This window comes from Phoenix dactylifera, chromosome 13 (genome assembly GCF_051530095.1).
Source record: "Phoenix dactylifera cultivar Ajwa chromosome 13, Ajwa_hap1_PhDact_Kaust_v1.1, whole genome shotgun sequence".
NCBI classification, from domain to species: Eukaryota; Viridiplantae; Streptophyta; class Magnoliopsida; order Arecales; family Arecaceae; genus Phoenix; species Phoenix dactylifera.
Window position 1 is genome coordinate 21,840,369 of NC_143202.1, and position 22,803 is coordinate 21,863,171.

The 22,803-nt window shown below is 37.5% G+C and overlaps 1 protein-coding gene across 22 annotated transcripts; it reads right to left on the reverse strand.

Moving 5' to 3' along the window:
- Positions 1 to 2,900: 2,900 nt before the first annotated feature.
- On the reverse strand, positions 2,901 to 22,803 carry LOC103704948 (protein-L-isoaspartate O-methyltransferase-like). 22 transcript variants are annotated; one of them, XM_088709836.1, is made up of 6 exons: positions 22,560 to 22,803; positions 18,452 to 18,554; positions 18,263 to 18,387; positions 10,518 to 10,788; positions 7,430 to 7,594; positions 2,901 to 3,399 (listed from the first exon to the last, which is right to left on the reverse strand). In XM_088709836.1, the coding sequence occupies exons 2-6, from the start codon at positions 18,459 to 18,461 to the stop codon at positions 3,149 to 3,151; spliced, it is 822 nt and encodes a 273-aa protein (XP_088565962.1). In that variant the 5' UTR covers positions 18,462 to 18,554; positions 22,560 to 22,803; the 3' UTR covers positions 2,901 to 3,148. The 22 variants fall into 22 exon arrangements, with proteins under 22 accessions (XP_088565962.1, XP_088565960.1, XP_088565971.1 ...); XM_088709834.1 differs by lacking the exon at positions 18,452 to 18,554 and adding an exon at positions 20,168 to 20,272; XM_088709845.2 differs by lacking the exon at positions 22,560 to 22,803 and adding exons at positions 14,004 to 14,102; positions 14,254 to 14,308 and having other exon boundaries at positions 18,263 to 20,152.

The following is a 22,803-nucleotide window of genomic DNA, read 5'->3' on the forward strand; positions in this document are numbered from 1 at the left end:
ATTTCATGACCAAAGGGTTCCTTGAAACTTCATAACTGGAAAAGTTGGAAGTGTGCTATGGATGCATGGCAGTAGATACACAAGTGTTGTATTTTGATTACTTGACATGTGGGCAAACATCTTGATTACAGAGAGATCAGTGAGCTTCCAGTATTGTGCCCAGCACTCAAAACTTGGGATTGGATGACGAATACAGTAAACATTAACGAAGAAAGAAAAAATTGATACATATTTAAGGTGGCTACATTCTAGGCATAAAGTAAAGTTTCTACCGGTCACGCTCCCGTCTGCGCGGGGCACGTGAGGCATCCAGTGCTCACGTAAAGGCCATATAAGAAGGGAAACACGGGGCTCCCCTGCAAGATATTGTCCGGTTTCGGAGCTCACGCAAGCGTCTTTCATCCCTCCCTAGTTTTGTTTTCCACTCAAAATGCATCTACAGGATTTGAAAACACCCGCCTCATATACCCAGGCTCTAGAACAAGTCTTTCCAATACGGGACTATTGGGCCTCACATCCTTCCCACCTTCGGACAAGAGTTGTCCTCGGCTCTGATACCAAATGTCACGCCCCCGCCTGCGTGGGGCACGTAAAACACCCAGTGCTCACGTGGAGGCCACATGAGGGGAGAAACACGGGGCTCCTCTGCCAGATATTGTCCGGTTCCGGAGCTTTATGCAAGCGTCCTTCATCCCTTCCCGATTTTGTTTTCCATCCAAAACGCATCTACAGGATTTGGAGACATCCGCCTCATATGCCCAGGTTATGGAACGAGTCTTTCCGATGTGGGACTATTGAGCCTCACACTACCAATAGACACACTATGTTTTTATTTAGTTGTCCAGATTTTGGATTCTACATAGGCAACACCAATACAATCGTAGATTGCATGGAAGGGATATTAATCTTAATAAAGCTTGTTGCAGATATATTTCATGTAAATTGGTGCATTGTATCTTTACTCTTCAAACAATACTATTCATATATATATATATATATACCTCTTAAATGATATTATTTTTGCATTGATACCCTCCTTTTGGATTTTTTTTAATGATGTTAATAAGTACTTGTCTTAAAGTCCAAAAAGACAATAATAGCAAATATTTAATATATGGTTTACAGAGTAAAGAGTTATTTTTTGTATAGATTTTTTTAGGGATATTAATGTAAAAGTATAATCCATTTATTTTACGTTTGAAGCAGTTATTTATTAACATTGTTAGCTAAAATCTCATGAAAGGGTTATCTTGCAAAAAATAGAATAATTTGAGGGGCGTATATGCAAATAATGATTTTTGAAGGATAAATATATAATAAGCAATATTTGCAAGGCGATATTATACATATAAAAACCCATCTTAAGAAGGTGGTTTGAACTCTGCCTTCTCCTTGACATCTACAAGAATCTAAATAGATGTTGAACCACATAGCATGCCAAAAGAAATCAATTCATTATTCCAACATAGAAAAAAGAACGAAGGTCCCACACGAAATTGGAAAAGATTTTAAATAAGCAAAAATATCCCAAACTTTTATAACATCTCTTTTAGCTACTCTCACCTTTATCTCCACTAATTTCAAACGACTGCATGTCTTGATCTTGTTCCCTCAAGGACACAACGCGCTTGCTTCAAGATTCAAAGCTGACGATCAGTCTTTATTCTTTCCTTCTGGATTTATTTTCCTTTTTCCTAATATTTTCTTAATGGATGTCTTATGACTTCAGACATTAATTTTAATATTAGAATGACACTCGCATTGAAAGACCACCAAAATCACCATCAGTAGCGGCAAATTTTGGTTCGGAACGTACAAGCCCTTGCATTTTGGGCAATGTCATGGATGTTCAATCTCGCAAGACGTTGATATTCACTCGATGTCCATGAGCAATGGCTCAGTCTGCTTAGAGTCTAGTTTCCTGTCTCAGTAAAGCAAGCTAGGGATAGAATCACAGTTTACCACAAAAAAAAAAAGAAAACCACCATTACCAACCCTTTTTTAATCTTTTGATCGTGGGTCGACCTACCACAAGATAGACATGAGTTACAGCCCAAAAAGAGACATGAGTTACAGCCCAAAAAGTAAGTTTACCACAAAAAAGCATAAGTTACAGCCTAAAAAGCAATTTTAATTTACTGTGTAATTTGAATTGTAAGTATCCAAACAAGTGGATTGATTTGCAGTTGCTATACAGCTCCCAGGACTCCAAACAGCTTCAGTTTTTATGAATTTGGGCTTCAAAAACACAACCTGATTCCAACCAGGATAGTATCATAATTGAACTCAAAACCTAAATCAAACCTGACGCTAATCCAACCTAAAGCCAACACAAATCTAATATAATTAATTAATAAATAAAGCATAGTTATTTTTAATCCAAGATATTTATATATTTCATTCAAGCCGTGTCCGATGTAAAGACTCATCAGAGGCCAGAGGGTGAAAGAGGTTGCTAGGCTCAATCTCCATAGAATTAAAAGAGACCTTATGAGATCTTTCTTTCACCCCATAGGGATCAGGCGCTGCGACCAGTTGCCCTTCCCCTCTTCCTCCTCTCTTCCACCCCTGGGCTCTCTTCCATAGGGGAACTTCCCAAAGAGATCTATGCAAGTCCACCCAAATAAAATCCTAAAAATGCAGTACTAACCAACAATAATTTCTTAAATCATTCTACGATCTTAAATTGCCTATACAATCCAACCAAACCTAGCCCAACCCAACACACACCCAGAGCAACTAGGTTTCCATGAAATCAATACTCGTTCTGCAGGCAAATGTAAAAACATGGGAGAAGAAAGAGAGGTCATTTTTTAATATCCGTGCCGGACACCAAGCCAATAAAGATCCTGAATGAAGGTTTTTTTAACAAGAGCATGATGAATTCAGAGTGGTAAAGATTTAATAAAACATCATAACAATATAATTGTATAGAGTAAACCTAACAGTGAAACATAGCAAGACCATTTACAAGGACAAGATAACAAGACAATTACAGATTCAAATGCATGAGAGGCAACATTGCAACCTGCAGATAACGCTCTGAACTGTACAACAAAAGACTCAACAAAGACATACTACACTTTGCATTGGCATCATCTCTCCAGTAATTTTCACCAGCTTCTGTGAGTTGAAGGCACTTTGTGCATCAAAAGCCCTGTAGTTGTGCCGCTCGGCTTGTCAGTGGGACATAGCGCACGGATGTTTCACTTCGAATGCTGATGGAGCCATCCAGCTTCTTATCAACCACCTGCAAATCCTGGAAGAAGCTCCCCACAGGAATCACCATCCTTCCACCAGGCTTCAACTGGTCAAGTAACGGTTGAGGGATCTTTGCAGCTGCTGCTCCCACATGAATGGCATCATAGGGTGCCTGCTCTGGCCAACCTTGCCGTCCATCTGCAACCAGTAAATAGGTTCATCAACAGTTTACAAGCAAATCATGGCTCCTCTGTTTAAATCAACATGACTTGGTAATGCACAAGTTTTAAATAAAACAAAGTTAAAGATTTCAAGTACGAATAATTTTCTAAAACTATGCATTCCACTGGAAGAAATGCAAGTACAAAGTAACAGATCCAAGGTTGTAATATAGTGGTCCAAGCAAGTGGATCCAATGGTATATAAAAATGTGTTTTCTCTTCTTTTCTTTTCTTTTTTTAGTGAGACAACATAATAAAAGGCTGAGCACCCAAATAATGAAATTGCATAAGCTAAATTTTTACACTTAATCAGAAATATCATGCCAACATGATAATTATAAGAAACGGTTTTTTATCCCATTTCTTTGGTGTAGGCTGTAAAAGCATTTTCTATTTACTCTCACCAAGTCTTGCATTCTTATTCCATAATTCTGCCATGTTTTTTTGCCTCTTGTACAAATTGATGCACGTTGGCCATTCAAAGGATGAAGAAAACACAAGAGATGAATTTCAGAAAATAAAAAACTGAAATGCATCATAAATAGGGTTCATAAATGCCGCACCACAAATTTTACGACTTTCTGTTCATATCTTGTCTTATTAAGACTCAAATGGGCAAGGTCGGCAAAACCGTTCCGAACCAGATAGTACCGGTGGCTCACCAATACGGTTCCGGCAACGGAAACGAGACCTGTTGCCGGAGCCGAAGAAGAAGAAGAAAAGAGAGCGAGCAAGGGAGCAAGGGCGAGGGAAGGGTGGCAGACGTCGGCAGGAGGGCCGGCGGAGGCCATGGGGTTCCGGCGGCCGAGGCCTCCACCGGCCCTCCGCCGGTATCCCCCAGCCTCCCTCCCTCTCTCTCTCCACTTTCTCTCTCTCTCTTCTTCTCTCTCATGGTACAGTTGACTCTATCGGTACAGGCCTGGCACGACAATCTAGTTGGTTATAATACTTATTGGTTGCACCTTGTGCTCCATTAGAACCAAATGACCCCTATATTTTTTCCATGTGCATCATATTATTATATATGCATGCATGTAGACATATTGCCTTTTGCCAAATACCATATATTATTTGCTTAGATCTTTATATTGCATTACATATTATATTATACTATATTATAATGGCCATTTTGTGCTACATTATAATAGCCGCAATGTACAAATAATTATAGTTATAACAATATTAATCTAATATTTATATGCTATTATTAAATTATAAAATATATTTTGGAGTAAACTTCTCCATAGAGAGGCTTGGAATAATTTATTCCATGAGCAGGGGTTAAAATAAGTTGGAACTCATCCCAGAAAGGCCCCATAAGAGAGCTCTTTACTCCCCTCTCCTGAATGGAAATTGAAGCTCATCAATTACTCTCTTCTCCCGTGCATCACCTCTACTACCTCACTATGACTCCTAGATTCTACACTCAGTCCCATTGCGGTGGGACACCGAAAACTTCAAAGTTCAAAAGGTTTGATCCTAGCCCCAAACCCTAATTCTAGAAGTCATGCCGTCATGGTGACCAACAACTTGGTAGGGTCTGTAAATGTCAAGATCAATATCGCTACCCCTTAAGCATATCTGCCTACTTGTAGCCACCTCTTTCTCCAGTATCATATATGACCATCCATTAAGCTTGCCTTGGTGGTTGTCACCTTCTTCTCCAACGCTATAATCTCGAAGGAAGAAAAGGGATCTTATAGGGAGATTGAGCTAGTAGTTGGTTGGGCTAGGTTTGAGTTTGGGTGGGGGGAGGTGGATGCTCGTCGGATTAGAAGCAAATAAAGAAGGAAAGAAGAATAGAGGAAGAAAGAAGGAAAAGGAAGCCTTTGAGGCATAGGTCCACAAGATAGGTAAAAGAACACTTACTTAGCATTTTCTTTTCCTGTCTGCATGTTGAAGGGGGACTAAAATCCAGACCATTAAGATTCAAACCTAATTGTCATAAAAGTGAAAGCAGTAGATAGTCAAATATTTTCAAATTTTAATATTCTAATATTATTATTTTAAAATTTATGTATGTAGCCAAATTATTATTTCTCATATAAATAAATTACCTAAATATAAAAAATCCATGATTTATGTACCATTATAATAGCGCAACGAACAATACAATAATTTGTTTTCTATTCTCCCATACTTGGCCAGTATTTCTTTATATAAATGGGTAATTTTGTCCAGTTTATTGAAAAGTCATCTTAAACCTCCCCATTCCAATTTATTCCAACCAAATAACATTCAGAGTTACTGCCAGGAATAAGATATTGTAAACCAAAAATAATTCAGTTTTTTTTTTCTCCCATTTGATCCACAATCTAACCTGATTAAAATGAGTTGGAAACAAAATATTGCAAGAGTGCTGTTTCACAACCAAACACTACTTTAGAGAGTTTTTCATTATTATATGACACTCATGCATGGAAAAGGGACTCACATGTAGCAGCTCAAGCCTTTTGCATCGCAATAACAGGGTTTCATTGCAGGATGCCTCTAAAACTGTTACAAGTGCTGTTAAAACATCGTAAATATAAACTATTTTCCTAACTATGTTCTTTCTTTATTCTTTTCCCCACGTTCAATTTCACTGTTACCATCATCTTGTGTAAAACCACCAGCCACACCTCATACGTCTCTAAACTTCCAGCCTCACTTTGCTATCTGTCACTGAAGGTAGGTGTTCAGGCATTAAATATTTATGATATGGATTAGCTGCTTTTCTTTGTTCATGTGCAATGTTCATGCTTAACAACTAATCCATATAATGGCATTACAGTAAACATGTCCACTTACCCCAAAAACAGTTAAAAGAATGTCTTTACGGTCTTACCATCTGTTTCCCACTAGGACTGCAGATGTCCGCAGATATTTATGAATATCTCAGGCCCGGAATAACAGGCTTAAATCAATCTCATTCGACTAGAAAATGAGACAAAATCAAACATCATTCAAAACTTAACACATAAGAGCTGTGCTTGAACACTTTGGGTTTGCAAAAACAAATAGAATGTCAAGTTCAGCTCAATAACACCTCATCAACGCTTAGGTAACAAACAACCCAAGCTTGGAATCAGCTCAACAACAACCTCATTAAAGTTCACTTAGTTAACAAACAAGCCAAGCTTGAACATGTTTTTCAAGATTGGCTTAAGGTCAGCTCAGACTCAAATACCCCTTCATATAACGCACCAAGTCTAAGCTACTTGGTAGTGATTACTTATCTCTGATGGGGTCAATGGCAACCCCAGATCCCACATCACATTTGTGCAAGTTTCAGTCCTCACTTTGCTTTCATGTTACACATCACTGTCAGTTATCTGATTCAGGAATAAGTCCAGAAGTGGATTCAGATGCCGGCTGGAAGCAGAATTTTCAAGAAAATTATTGCAAGAAAAATGTCAAGGAAGCAGGTGGATGAGTAAAATAAAAATAAAAAAATAAAAAGCAGGTGCAGAACCCTCTGTGGATGATTGCAGATTTTAAGACTTCGCTCACCTCCCAATTGCTACAATAAGCTGGTGGCATAATTCAACATTTTGACCTAAGGGAAGCAGCAAGGATAACTTAGAAAAACTATCGTATTCATAAAGTGCTATATTCCAGAATAGATTCCAGTTTCCACCAATAAAATCTTGTCTGTATAAACCCCCTTTTAGCTCTTGATATATCCATTGCATTTTTTAAGTATAGGTTACATGGTTAGAATTTTAAATAGTGCAGCTCTCGTATTGTGCATGTCATTTCTTTTTTACTTCTTATGCTTATGATTTTACTCTGACAGGATTTATTGACTGCTCAAAGTCAGAAGACACACAGTCCCCTACTTGAGAAAGCAAAACACATAAAGATGAGTTTGAGTTTTTATCATCTCCTGTTTGGTGACAACTTAGGTTTGAAAATACTCAGGTTACAGGCTAAAATTGCATGCCTGGTATGACCAAATGGATATCAACTAGTAAATTGAGAAACAACGTTATCTCTCATAAAATTATAGTGTAAGCAGAACATACCAGCAACATGCAGAGAAAGGGAACCTCCATTCAGCAATGATGATGCAGCACTTCTTTTAACATTCTCAATGGAAGAAGCAACCAGTTCTGGAATGTGTTCGACGCCCACAGCACGGCCTTGCAGTCCAACCATCATTGCAAAGCATGCTGTCAAGTACCCACTCCCTACATGAAAGTCACAAGCAAGGAAATATAATGATGTATCACTTTAAAGTTTAATAATATTTCAAGGGCATGAACTTATCACCTACAAAGTGCAAATGTTATGCAAGTGTAATTCTAGTTGTTATTACACAAATAAAGAATAAAAATTGATATTACAAGTCTATCACTGTCATAAATGATGCTATCATATGGTCACTCTACCATTATTCTCTTTAAAATACTGCAGCAGGGGTCTTGCTAGAGGCCCTGACAAGTGCTAGCAACATCCAATCTCAGGGTTCAAGCGGCAGAGACACTGACCCAATTTTTAAATGACAACTATAGAATGGGTTTCAGCTTTTTTCAACCAAACCCAGCTGAAACCTGATAGAATGAGGCTTTCTAGTTCCAGCCAAAACTTGAAACCTCACTAACCAGAAATAAGCATTGTATGCAAGGTCCGCCGAAGCGGTGTCGGGACCCATGCCAGTCGGCTACCAGTTCGATACGGTGCTGGTTTGGTACGAAATGAATCAGACAGTTCACCCCAATTCAATAGACCATGATTCAAGCTGTTTAAAGAGGCGGAGCTCCTAAATCGGTTCAAATAGGTGTGAATCGAGTGGTTCACACCGGTTCCACTCGGAACCCCTCGGTTTGGGGCGGTTCAGAGCAGTTCAAGACAATTTGGGGAGAATTTCGAAATTTAAGACCGAACTGACCTAGATTCTCACCGGTTTGGTTCAAGTTAGTAACTTCTATTGATTTTCTTATTTATTTTTTTGTTCTTTTATTCTTCTTCAGTTCGGGTCGAAAATAGAAGAAGTTAAGTCGATCCAAATCAAAAGGGGGTTCATGGCCAAGGGTAAAGATGTCAGAGTCAGAGTTATTTTGGAATGTACCAGTTGTGTCCGAAATGGTGTCAATAAAGAATCGCCGGGTATTTCTAGATATCTGTATCGGGTTCACGCTCGAACCATACCGAAATGTATTGGGAATCGGGCGGTTCAGCATGCCTTGACTCAAGATTTGCCGTCTCGGCATCGGACCCCGTACTGATGCCACGCTAGCACAGTGTCGCTACGGTATGGTACGGATTTTTTTTTGGCATATCGAATATCGGTACGTCACCCATACAGAATATCGATACCAAACCGGTACAGAATGGTACGCCCCATACCCGCCGGGTTCGGGCCGGTACAGCATACGATGCGTTGACTGTATGTATTGATATACTCATATCTATTATGGAATTGCTCATGAATCACACATCTCAGATGGGTTTTTGGTGCATATACAATGTTTTAATGTTAGCATTCCTACAAGAGCTAAGTGGCATGGTATTACCAATTGACTATTGCACTATACATTTACCACCACTTAGAAGTAATACCTTAAATATGGCACCATGATGACCTCAGCAATCTTACCAGAAATCTAGAAAATCAAGAATGCTAACTAATTATAAGTCTTGTAACACAGGAGGAAGAGCACAGATAAATTGCAAGCATTACAAGCACACCATTCCATAAAGCCACCATCATTGTCATCTCATAGAACAATGAAAGAGAGCCAAATGTCCCAACATTCACTGCAACCACACTTCTGGCTAATCTGCCTTTTTTCTATTTTAGATAGATGAGGATGGTAAATGACAACTAATAGCCATTTGCATGAACATTTCATTCTAGACTAATTAGCTGATGGCACAGGTGGTTGCAGCATCCAAGAGAAATGGTACTGTATCGCTTCCATATCAATGTGAGAAGCCTAAGAGACTAGACTTTTTTGTCTTTGGCTGAGTGCCTCTCCATAGCTTTGCTTTGAGGCTGAATTGTCCTTTTTAGGTGAACTTTGAGTCCCAATGACACCAGGAAAGGGGAAAAAACTTGTTCACCATGCATTTTTTCTTTGGCCCTTACAGCATAACATGTGCTGCCCAGATACCACACCTCACTTTTTTTCTTTCCTTAATCACATGCATTGCACATGTCCATTTCTATGTTTTGAGAAATTGGATTAGGTGTCAGAAATTGTTTTCAGCAAGACGAAATGAGTTTAGGTTTCCACAGTTTTGATGATTTCAGCAGTATCCCTCTAGTATAGGCAGTTTTGACAGAAACCTATAAAAATTCAAAAAAAATATCAAGAAAAATAAAAAAGTTAGGAAATATCAGATTGCATTAAAACAAAAAGAAATTACCTTTTGAACATTAAAGAAATATCATTAGAGAACATATGATAACAAATTTGTCAATGACACTTGAACTCTAGGATAGCCAGGCCTATGTCAAGAAATTACCTATTCTCTAATCTCTCTGGTGCCTAAGATTAAAGTTTCAAATGTTCCAAAAACCTGCAAATTTCAATTGTAGTCTGAAAAAAAAAGCCCCAATATATTTTAAAAGAATGATGAAATGAAAGAAATCAGGATAGACAAGCTATATATGCATTAAATTTAGTTCCATAAGTTAGTTTAGGCTAAAACGCCAGAGTCAGCCCCACTTTCATATCACAATCAGGCTAAAACTGGAACTTTCGGTGTCAGTTTCAGAGTTTCAATGAAACTTAAAATGTCTGGTTTCTTCTTTAAGTTGAGAAAGACTGTATATGCTATGTAAGAGTGACAATGGAGCCATATACAGAAATATAAGGAATGAATATGGAGGCAATGTAGGCACTCAAGTGACTCAACTGAACAACATGTTCACAGAATACTCCAATAAAGAGAACACTTTGCACTCGAGAAAATTAAAACACACTATAGTTTTGAGTCCTTCTACATTGTCAAATCCTTGATGCTTTCTGTTAACGAGTATCTGTGTAATTATATACTAACAGAATGTATTCAAAATATGGCCTCTTATGTCTAATGACTAGTAAAATATCCAACAAAATATAGAAGTATGATGTCATGAAAGCATACAAGGTGGAGACAAAGCACCTGAACCAACATCTAAAGCATGCATGCCTGGTTGGAGATGCTCCTTCAATAGCTCCAGACAAGTTCCATGCATATGAGGAGCAGATATAGTTGCATTGTAGCCAATTGGCATAGGGCTATCAATGTAATCTGAGTTGCCATCAGGTACAAATAATCCCCTGTCAATAGTCTCCATTACTTCAGCCACTTTCTTTGTTTTGATTACACCATATTGCTTCAATTGATCCACTAGTACTCTGTTTTTATCAGCTGATCCTCTAGTCCAGAAGTGCTGTAATATCATGAAAATGAGCAACGATGAAGATCATCTTCATAAGTATGATCATAATTCCTGCTCTCATATCTTCAGCAGGAAAAAAAGGAATATAAGATGCAGATAAGCTTCAATATAAATCTCCAATTTTTAGATCAATTGCTCAAGTACTGAGAAAAATAAAATCACAACAGAAATAGGAAATTTTATAAGCATGATTAGCACCAAAAACTAATATAGCATATATAAATGTCATGCATGGTTTTCATCTCAGCAGAGATATTAGTTTGTGTCCGTATCTGGCAATTCCTGATAGATTTAAGCCTCTAATATCTGGGCCAGTGTAAACAGATAACTACCAAGATATTGGCCAGTATAATATAAACATACCGGCTGATAATTTTCAATCATCCTTTTTACTTCTAAGACGGATATACTGACTAATAAATTTCAAAACCAATGCCTTAATAAAGTTACTACACTTGGATTTACCATGTCGGCTGAGATTTTGATATGTTGGTCCTAAAATATTGACTGAAGTCTCGAAAAATCTCAGTTCCTTCCAAATTGCCCAACTTCCATAGCAAACAAGCTGAGAGCTCAATTCATCTAAGTCTCGGCCACCCACTGCAATAACTTAGATCTAGGGTTTTCAAAAACCTTGATATCATGAGAGTTTGCCAATAATGAAAGGCCTAAGAAGATTAAAGGTAATAAGATAATTGGCGAAGTTAGTTTATCTTGAAAGAGAGAGCTGAGCTAATCTAATTTCAGAGTGGTGTAACGGCAAATGTTTGAAATCTACCATACATGGTTCATACAGAGATTTCGATACTCATACTAGTACCATGCTGGTATAGTATTGTTATGGGTTGGTTCATGGTATGCTGAAAATCGGTCGGTTCAGCCCGTACCGAACCAGTGCCCGTCGGCACTGGTCCGATACGGTGTATAATTTCGGTTCTGGGTTGAAACCGAATGGTTTCATACGTGTACCGTGCAAACCGGCTTCGTTCACACCAATACATACGCATGGTTTTCCGCGCTAGGAACCACGCTCGCCCGCGGTTCCCCACCCCCGGGGGGCAACGAGCCTGCGCGGGCACGCGGGATACTCAATGCCACAGAGTGGCATTTAATGCCACTCTGTAGCATTTGACGCGGACGCGCGCTCGTCCGCGCGGTAGTTTTTTTTTGGGTCTTCGCCGGTATAGTACCGGTTCGATTCGGTACTGTACCGGTACCATACCGGTACCAATGTCCACCGATATGTCGATACAATCGGTACGGCAAACCTTAGGTTGGTTTATAATACTGCCACTTGGTACGCCTCAAGATTGGCCGAGCCGGACCGAACTGCATGGTTCGGCTCGTACCGAGCCAACCCGGTGGAAAATCGGATCGGTTTAGCTATTAAATTCAGTTCTGGCACCGAACTGGCTAGAACAAATTTCGAACCGACTGGGATCGGCTGGAACCGGACCAAGCCGGCCGAAAAAGGCCAGTTCCTTTCAACCTCGGTGCGAACCGTCCAGATCGCACCGAGTCAAGCCGGTTCCAAACCGGGACCCCTCCCCTTTTTCCTTCTTTTGTTAAAAGAAGGTGTTGGGAAGGTTGTCCCAACACCTTCTCTGTTTAGTTTAGAGTCTTAAGGCCTAAACAGCTCCCCCTCCTCCCAATTTGCAAAATCACACCGATGCAATGCTATTGAAAGAAGATCTAAGCCTCAATAAGATGTGCTTCCTCTCCCTTATCTCATTCCCTCTATATTTGGAGGGGTTCAAAAAATAGCTCGAAATTTGCAAAATAACAGAAGATCATGCCAAAATTTTTGATTTGGGCTTGATTTTATGATATGTTGTAGATCTATGGATAATTTACACAATGACATAAAAATTTTTGGATTATATATAATTTAAAAATTAAAAATATATTTTTGGATGATTAGCCACAGCCATGAGGTCACCACATGACTTCTTGTCTGAGACATCCTCTTGGAGATATGATCGAGAGATTCTTAGATGAAGCCACTACACTATCCCGTCAACTCAGTCAGAAAAATGACATACATTCTTCCAACATAGCTAGGCAAAGATGGGCACGAAGGGTAAGCAGACAGTAAGTGGCATGAAAGGTAAGCAGGCAGCTGCCCAGCACACCAAAAAAGAAAAACAAAAGGCACCTGCAGCCCCAATGGAGAGTGTAGAGGAGAAGCTAGTTTACTCAAATCCAGAGACCAAAAGCAGCAATTCTTGTAGTCATAGATCTACTGGCTAGAAAGAGAGTGAAAGATATGAGACCACCGTTTATGAGACAACTGCATGGTGGTCTTCAATTCACTGATGAGTCCCAGTTTACGCATACTACATAGGATAGGGACTACAATGCACGATATGGTAGAGCATGCGAGGATACGATTGCATATAGGAGACGGACTCTTCGAGGTCATTCAAGAGGATATGATGCAACTGCAGATGACCTCGCATGTGGAGTAGAATCCATAAACATATCAGGTTCTGAGTCGTATACTAGATTCTATTATCCGCAGCCACAAGCAGCCTATGACTCATACGAATATGGATATAAATATGGTACGTCTAAGACATCTTTCAGTGGCTACTACCCTATGCAACCTGGAGCATTTTACAGATCAAATTTTACTGTCGACTTATTCGGACGGGCCTCTTCACAATCATTTTATCAGTCAGAGGACATCTCTTAGAGATAAAGCTTCAGCGAGAGATCCGAGAGTGCTTATAACCCCAAGCGTGTTCCTTATGGGATGAATAGACAAGACTACAACGCCGTTTGATGAGAGAGGTGGGCAGATGTGCCTCCTGATTATGCTAATGATGATATCTATGAGAGGCATCGCTACTCGATGAAATTTTAGATACTGATATGTATGTACTTTAAATATATATAATTGATTGCATTATTTTATATTTTTCACCTCGCTACTTGATTTGAGGATATTTCATATTGCTTCTTGTAGCATGCAATATCTCACTAATCATTTTATATTTTGTACTATTTTAAAATAACAAGATGCATCATTTAGGTTAAATCGGGATCATATAAACATCAAAAAATATAAAAAAATCAAATTAGACTTAAAATTATTGAAAAAGTTGAAAAAGATTGATTACCAATTAATTGAACTCGAAAAACTCAAAAAAAAATTGGGCATGCTGGTTTATGTTGGTATGGTACTGAACCTATATCGTACCGACCTGTCCACCGACCAATCCCGTGCCGGTCCGCGGACCTTGGTACGTCTTCTGTGCTGGGTATCAATTTGTTACTGTTACAGTCCAATACAGCAAATCTTGCTGCCAGAAAAGAAAATACTATATCAAGACGGTCAATCGACAATTAGATACCGCAAGTGATTTCTAAATCCACAGCAAAAAAAAAAAATTAATGTAACCTAGTCATAATTGTGGAGCATTCCTATACATGGATAATAATGCAGAGAACCACCTTTAGAGAATCTTTTTCCGCTCAGAAGTCCTAATTGATTTCCACGGGGCCCTCACTGCAACACTTGGTATGCTTAATAAACTTGCAATCATTTTTTAGGAAACACAACGATAACATGTAACGATCACTTCTAACAGAAAAAGGTGTTGCCTCAATAATGTTTCATGAAGCATTTAATCACTTACAAACTTCCCTGGAACTCATAGTATATAAATATTTGATCATGGATCTTCTCTGCATACTTTCCATATATAAGCTGTCTTGCTCAGTCATCAGAATTTTGTGCAGGCAAGCTGTACTACATAATACTTCTACTTTTAGTAATATTCAAAGGCTCCTAAAGCTTCCTTCAAAGATTAAAGATTCATCATTATGCTAAGCACTTGAACTACAGGATGAAAGAAATGGACACAATTAATCATCAGCCCCAACAAAATTTATTTCTGCCGAGCTATTTTAATAAATTAACACAGGAAAAGAGTTTCATATATGCTTATTATTTTTTGTAAGTATCCTTTTCAGCCTGATATTTGGAATAGTCAAAACTCAAGACTTCGAATATTTGCACGAAGTTCATCACCAGCTCAAACCTGCCAGGGGCTGATAAAGATATATTAATTGAAACAGTAATGGACAACCATGGTCTGCCGTACTGCTCCGGCCTGGGACCGGTACCGGATCAACGTGGAATCCGATACCTATAGTTTATTGTTGAAGAACCGGATGGGACCGGTTTGGACCGATACGCCACCGATTTCGTACCGGTCCGGGCCGCTACCGGTACGCCAACTAGTACCGGTACGGCGGACCTTGTGGACAACACATCAATAGTATAAGAAAAGAATTTTTTAGAAATAAAACTTAGAAAAATTGGAAAGTTTGAATGAAAATGGATGATAAAAAATACATTTAGATGATTTGCCACTAGACATACTTACCTAAACTAAAAATGCATCATCAATTACGTAAATGTTTCTTAAAGAAAATATTAAATTAACCTAAGTGAATAAAAAGACTGTAAACTATCTATAATTTATATTAAAAAAAAATTGTTTCAGAATGATAAGTGTTTTTTTTTTCTAAACATAAAATAAAGGCATAACCCTTAGAAGTGCATGATTAAATATTTAAATCAAGAGGTATCATTGAATATTTGAATTTATCTTGGAAAAACTCAATTACTTCAATGTAGGTGATCTCTTCTTTTCCACTAATAAGAAATGAACAATGATAAAATATCCAAGAAAGATAAAGTGAATTCCACCATTGCTCATATTTCTCATCTTTCCTGTATTTGATGTTTTCTCATCCTCAAACAAATTGAGAAAAAACCTTCAATTTTTTCACCTGGCTAAAAGTAGCAAAAATTAAAACAAAGGCCAACCAGCAAGACAAAAAGTTGCCTGGGCTAACAATTTTAGGCTTGTAGAGACAATTCCATGAGTCAACCTTTCACTGGACCATTACCTGCCAATACTTTTTCCATGGTCAAAAATATTAATGTCAACTGTCAATGCAATAAAAACTGAAAGGTTAGCCGACTATCAGTTCAAAACTGAATGCCGCCACCTTTCCTCACACTAACCAGCTTCTTCATACACCGTACACATCTAAAGTCATCTGCACAAAATTTGACTTTAATCAATATTATAAATGATGGAAGCAGTTGGCTTCCTGTAGTGCCAGATTTAAAAGGAAATTTTTAATTCCCATCAAAAGTATCTGGATTAAGTCTCTTCCAATTCATATGGTACAAGTCCTAGGACTCCTTAAACATGATTTTAGTTGGACTGCTTCTGTTACTCTTAGAAAGAAACCAGCTTCCTGTAGTTTATTTTGTCAAGAAAACAAAAAAGGCCTTTTTTCATGATCTATCTTCACTTCTTTCTTCCATTTATTACTTCTTATCTTTATCGTCCATTTATTTTACCTCATTTCACCTGACAAAAATAATCAGGAAACTTGTCATCTCACCCCAGAATACACTTGATGTAGTGACCACCTAAATGGAGCATCAATGGTAGCCCCAGAATTCATTGAAACCTAATTTACATCACTAAAAAAATGCAATCTTTTGCTAGAGTTACATCAAGATTACAGAAGCATCATCATTAGCATGATAATATCGATGTCATGAAGTATTAATGTTATGGTGCTTTAAGAATAATGCAGTATTAAGACACCACGTTGATCTCTTAATAGAACTAGAATGACAAAACAAAAGGTTCCAACTTCCAACCAAGCATTAGCAGCCTGTTCAAGGCAAAAGAAATGTGGAGACAACCAAGGCAAATACCAGTGGGTGGTGGGGCAGCCCACCATCCCTGAGTGTCAGGACAGGGCATTGTCTTGACTCTTGAGTCTCGAGACAGGACGAGTAGGAAAATGAACCAGGATGGGATGGGGCAGGACCAGACATCCACTAACCGGAGTGTCAGGACATGAGGCACTCCTTTACACACAAAAAAAGAAAAAAAAAAAAGAAAAAAAAAAAACAGGACAGCCCCATCCCACAGTATTTAAAACCTTGGAGACAACAAAAACTTTGAGAAATTTGTACAGGTTGGGAGGCAAGGTTTGCAAGAGGCAGCAACCTGCATTTCCTCCATTAACTAATCTTGCATGTCCATCTGATAGAACATTAGCCACAACAGCAATAGCAGCAACCAGGAATGGCAGCTCTTTAGTAAAGCCAGGAGTAAAAAGTCAAACATCATAGCAGAGCCTAAAGCATTGCTCTAGACTTTGACAGTCCAATTCTTGATAATGTTTACTTCTGTACTGCAAGACTCATGAGCACAAAAACATGAGTTTGTTGAAAAGTATGATGTTCCAAGCAATGACGATCCCTCATATAAATGTCAAAAGACCTTTCAAATAAGGTTGAAGATTTCAATGAGAATAAATGTAATATATATGTCACTGATTTGAGATTTAAAAAGTGCAAAGAAAACAAACTATGTTTTTTACTAGCCTTCTTACGCCTTATTAATACCACCATATAATCAAGACCAGTGAATTATCAGTTGTTCAATGAATGTTGAAGGTTCTTGTTACAGATCATTTTTAAGAGGATTTTAGCCCATGACCTTAATTGTTTAATAAGTTCTCCTTTTCTGTCAGTCAGTTCCTAACTCTTTAACTTTTGCACTTGTAGCACCATGCCTCTGCCTTCTCTTCTTTCCGACATTAATATGCTGGTCCTATATATCAATGATGTTACCCATATAACATGAGTGTCCTTATCGTTGTCGTACGAGTTTTACCTGACACATGCACTCATCATACTGACATCCGAATATACGTAATGAATGCTCAGTTGTCTTGCAATATTCCCACATTCTATCGCAAACTTGCAATACATTAAAATGTTCAACTTCGATTGGAATTCTGATAATAGTCTAAATACAATCTAACCGTTCAATTTATTTTTTGCCATGAAGCCCAGGACTTAGACATCAAATTGCTTTCACTTTTATGGGTTTGATATCATATGTTTCCTTATTTCCATCATCCTCAAACAGGCCTCTCACATATGTAAGGAACCTTAACCACAAAATCAATCCATTGCTTATCACAACAAACAAAGTCATGCATAAACATTTCCAAATCAAATGAAATTAGTTTAGAACCCATTGTCCAGTGTGTAATGTAATATCATGGGTACCTTTTCAACCCACCAAGTCCTACATAGATTCTCAAATAATTATGAGTAGTCTACCAACAAATAATCCTAGAATGTTATCATTTGAAAAAAAAATTGCAAAGTACAAGTAAGCCAATAAAAGATGAATATCACTTTTAAAAATCATGTATAAATTTTATTAAGTATCTGGATATTATTGTACAAGGTCATGCAAGTCTATTATCTGATTTTATATGTTTTCACAAACCATCTCAAGAGACATAAGGCATGGTAATATACATATTAGTACAGTTTTAGTAATCCCATCATAAGGTCTATAATAAAGAATCGGAGGAGAGAGCACTTATTCTTATTTATATTCACCCCAGATATCTTATTTTTCAAATCTCCTTCAGTCCACATTGGCACAACCCAAAAGAACTTTAGGAACACTATTGCCAATAAAGCCACCAAGATCTTGGCATCCATCTCCTTTCCTAGATCATTTCCTGCAAGAGAAAATAGATTAAAGATATGTAACGAAAGATTTCAAAATTAATGGACTCACATCACCTTTAAACATCCATCAAGGTTAAAATATAAAAAGTCTTGAGGGAAAGCTCCAAAATTCCAACTATCGATCAAATGTCAACTGAGAGGATCACAACTCTTCCATCTTCAATCAAAAATCAAATACATACCAAGAATGTAAGGATTCACATTAATAACTTGTTTATTAATTGTCCCAATCACAATATGCAAATCTGAGGTAATTCAGGAAAATTACAGTGGGTCTCTTTTACATTCCTCAAGAAGGTTTTCGATTGATGTAATGTTCAAAACGGTATTTCAAAAAATTTTGCCCACCGTAGTTTTTACTGTTGCACCTAGAAGATTATAGTGATACAGAAATAATGCAGACACCAGTCCAAGTACTAGTGATAGCACTAATAGTTACGGTGATTGTAGTGAGAAAATAAAAAGGAAAATAACTGCATTATAAATTGTCTTAATGGACTTTTATATGGAGTAATGTGACAAAACAATCTTGCTTAGTTACCCTTAATTTCACCTTAAGGTCAACTAACTGCACAGGAACTATAAGATCCCTTCAATTTCTGTAACTTAAAAAAGTCTTTTAAAAAATCCTTGAAGAATAAGAGGTTGCATAATCCACTGTGCAATCTACTATATTATCAAGCAAACTTGCAAGTAGCTCTCAAACGCCTTTCCACCACTATAGGGAATATTGTAAATATGTACGTCTGCGATATATACTCACCTTTGTTTATTTCCCTCTTCCTCTTGTTTTAAGAGAGAAACAAGAGAAGGGTGTTATAAAACGTGGAAGTGCATATCTTAATCCTGAAATCACACCAGACTGGACAGCCGACCTTAAAAGAAGCTTCCAACTAGACATAGGACCATCCTTCTAGGATGGTTTCAAGAGGAAAGGAAGCCAACAGAAATGAAAGGATGGAAACGCTTTATTGCTGATAGACCTTATACCATTGTTCATAATTGATGGATTTCAAACAGGAAATTTCACTTCTGATAAAGGAACCATAGAAAAGACGGATAGCATAATTTTAGGTTGTAATCCAACTCAAACAACCTGGTAGCTTACAGCCATCCATTAAGCTTTTCACGTGCATCATATGTTCTCAGTGCTAGCGTCAACTTAATTGTGCACCTAATTGTGCTATAGCATTGTGGTCCACTTACTTGACAGCTAATCCATCAAAACAATTCTTGATTGATGTCAATTATTAATCAGAACTTCGGGTAAGATCCTGTTATATCCCTTAAATATAATCATTGTGCAACTCCTACTAATTTATTAAAATATTATTAAAGTCATCATGTTGGCTACATAAAAATGGAATATCAAATCTGGAGTCAAACCTTATTGTAAATTATCTCTAAATAACATAAACACACTCCATTAACGGGCCTAAAGAACCCAAATCTTGATCCGAGAGAGGAGAGATCAATCCTAAAAGCTACTGCAAACTCCAACAGAGAAATCAAATTTAACTTAAAAATTTGCCTCATATGATTCCCATTTAAGGGCGTCAACTCTGAAAGGACCAAAAAATACAACAATATAAGGATGCGATTGCAATATCGGCAAGAATAACATGCATTACTTAATTAAAAAATAATGATAAAAGGGCATTATTCTGTTTTCTGCATGTGAGTATGTCAACTTATATTCCATAATAGCGGCCTATAAAGTAGAGTATTGGTGCAATACATCAGTATTGTCATATGTTAAAGGTCAGGTACCTTCATTTAAATCTTTCTTGACCAACCAAACTCTATGTATTTCATTTGCTATAGTCCAAAAAGGCTCCCCTCCACTGCCCATCCCCAACAAATTCCCAGCTAAATCTGAATTCAATGCAAGCTCTCTAAGTATTTTGTTCAATATTGAACCAAAGGTCAAGCAAAAAATCAAAAAAGCCATGATGGGTTCTGCTTTTTTTTAAAAAAAAATTTAAAACTCTATCATGCAAAATATATTTCTTCCATTTAACATTTGATTTGGGTAAAACTAGATGAAAAAATGGAATTCTTTAATGTATTAATGAATGTACTAGTGAATCCAACTGAAATCAATAAATTTTGGAGGAGAAGTGGGTTTGCACTTTGCCGAACTTCGCTTTTCATAATATGATAGTGCAATGCAAGTGTTATAGAGCTTGTCCACAACCTACATACATCATATGGCTTAGGAAGTCAACTTGCCAAATACAAAGGTTTAGATAGTTGAAATGGCATGAGAGGGTAAGCATAATAGGATGGCCATTAATCAACACAGAAACACTAACGACAGCTATTCATTTTTCATATCTGAGTCCATAAATCAAGCTAAAATTTATGTTTACTTACATAATATTCTTCCCATCATTCTAATGGAAAACATTACTTGTTTTTGAGTTCATTGATAGACATATATGTTCTGTGGTTATTATAGATAACACAGTTCTCCACACATATCCTCCTAGTTATTCTTCAATGTAAGCTATGACAGCAATGCACAAGGATATATGGTTCTAAAGAAAAGTCAGATAAACAAGTACCTTCAAGATATCCTTATGCTTCCTCATGCTATATATTTTAATTTTAAGGTTCCTATAGAAGTTAGGGAGATCTATGAAACTTGCCCCAAGTACAATATAAATAGCATTCACTGACATAACACAATGAAGCAATTCCAATAACTGTCATTTGAGAAGAACTTTAGTTTCTTGCATTAGTACCTTTATTTCTTTTGAATAAGAATAGGGTTAACCCTTTTTTATAATCATGCATGTAAACTCTTAAGCAAACTTCTTCAGAGAAAGCAAATTTGCAATCTTTATTTCCAAGAAACTATTCATCAAATAACAAAGAAACTTTGTTCATTTCTCCAGGAAAGTTTGAGTACAAGTTCTACCATCACAAGAGGCTCCACAGTCGCTTTTCCACAAACAATAAACTGAAACAAGCATGTATTCACAGGATGATATCATGCAAAAACTATAGTATTTCTCTTGAAACAAATTTTGTATGTCCAAGGATGCTTCACATCTTCAGACTTGATCTACCCATTACTTACAAAAAAGAAACTATGCTGTCATACAATCCACAGTCGATGGCCACAATGGATGCCCCTGCTCCAGTAGTATGCTTTGTCAAATATGATTGTATGAGACATTTCTACATCTTTTGTCAAACATTCTGAACGGAAGTCATTGTAGTATACAGAGGTACCATATAGACACCTTGGTGGGCATCTAAGTACATTTACTAAAAAATAGGAAAAACACAACTAAATTCATAAATATATAAATTTACCAAAAATAGAAATAATAAAAAAAAAAGTCAAAAAGATAAGTAAATTAGGTGAATGCTTTAACTTTAATATAATAATAAATTTTCCATACAACAATTGATCATCCAAAAATACCATGGATGATGACATGAGTCAACAATCGTCTTATCAGATTAAGTAAATAACTAGTAAAAACACTGAAAGTAAGAACTTGTAAATAAGGTGTTAAGCTATTGGCAAGAAAGAAAGAGGTATTAAATACAATTACCTTATTCAACAAATGAATGCAATCCATGACAAGTCGCTCAAATATTACAAGAAGTTGGAGGAAAACCTCAAAGCAAGGACAGAGAACCTTCAATTGGTCAATCAGAGTTCAAAAGAAATCCTTTTCAGAATTTAGAACCGGTGTTCTGGAAAATTCTATGGAGGTATTCAAAGTTTCTAGAAAATAGTAAAATCTTTAGTTAAAAATATATGTCTAACTGATACATGATGTGATGTGTACAAGTTAGCGGTCAATAGTTTATCACGTATCAGAAAGAAAAGGCTTCAAATCAAATTAAAGATAATTAATTAAATCTGTTAATTTCCAACTTTCACCCCACCAAGAAATCCTACAACCCTAATGCATTTGAATCTGATAATCCCTTGGCAACCCAATTAAAAGGCAAGCTTTTAGCAAGACCCAGTCAAACATCTCCACAATCCAGCCTTTTACACAAACATCATCTCCATTTACTCCAGGAATTCCAATCAATGGCATCAAGAGAGATCAAGAAATGGAATACAAATCGAAAACCAAAGAAAACTTCCACGGAGGAAAGGGGTCAAAGGACTAAACGATAAGAAGCGAAGTACCTCCATTCTAGGGAAAGAGTAGAACCCCAGGCAGGGCCTCAGGAGCTTCTCAAAGGAAGAACAGAAAGGAGGAGGAGACGGGAAGGGAGAAGGAGCGGAAGAGAAGAAGAAGCCGGAGAGAAAACAGCGGCGGAGCGAGGAGGAGGGCCGAGAGCAGCCGCAACGGGGGAGGCCGCGAGGGAGCGAGGGCATTGGCTGTAAAATTGGTACGGGCTTCATCGCTCGCTGGCTCGCCGCCACACCC

Coding starts and splice junctions, on each gene's coding strand:
- LOC103704948 (XM_088709833.1), bottom strand. CDS start 22,778: ATGAAGCCCGTACCAATTTTACAGCCAATGCCCTCGCTCCCTCGCGGC. Junction 7,595..10,517: donor TGCTTTAGATGTTGGTTCAG/GTGCTTTGTCTC, acceptor ACTTTCATGTAG/GGAGTGGGTACTTGACAGCA. Junction 3,400..7,429: donor CCTTTCTCTGCATGTTGCTG/GTATGTTCTGCT, acceptor TACTGGTTGCAG/ATGGACGGCAAGGTTGGCCA.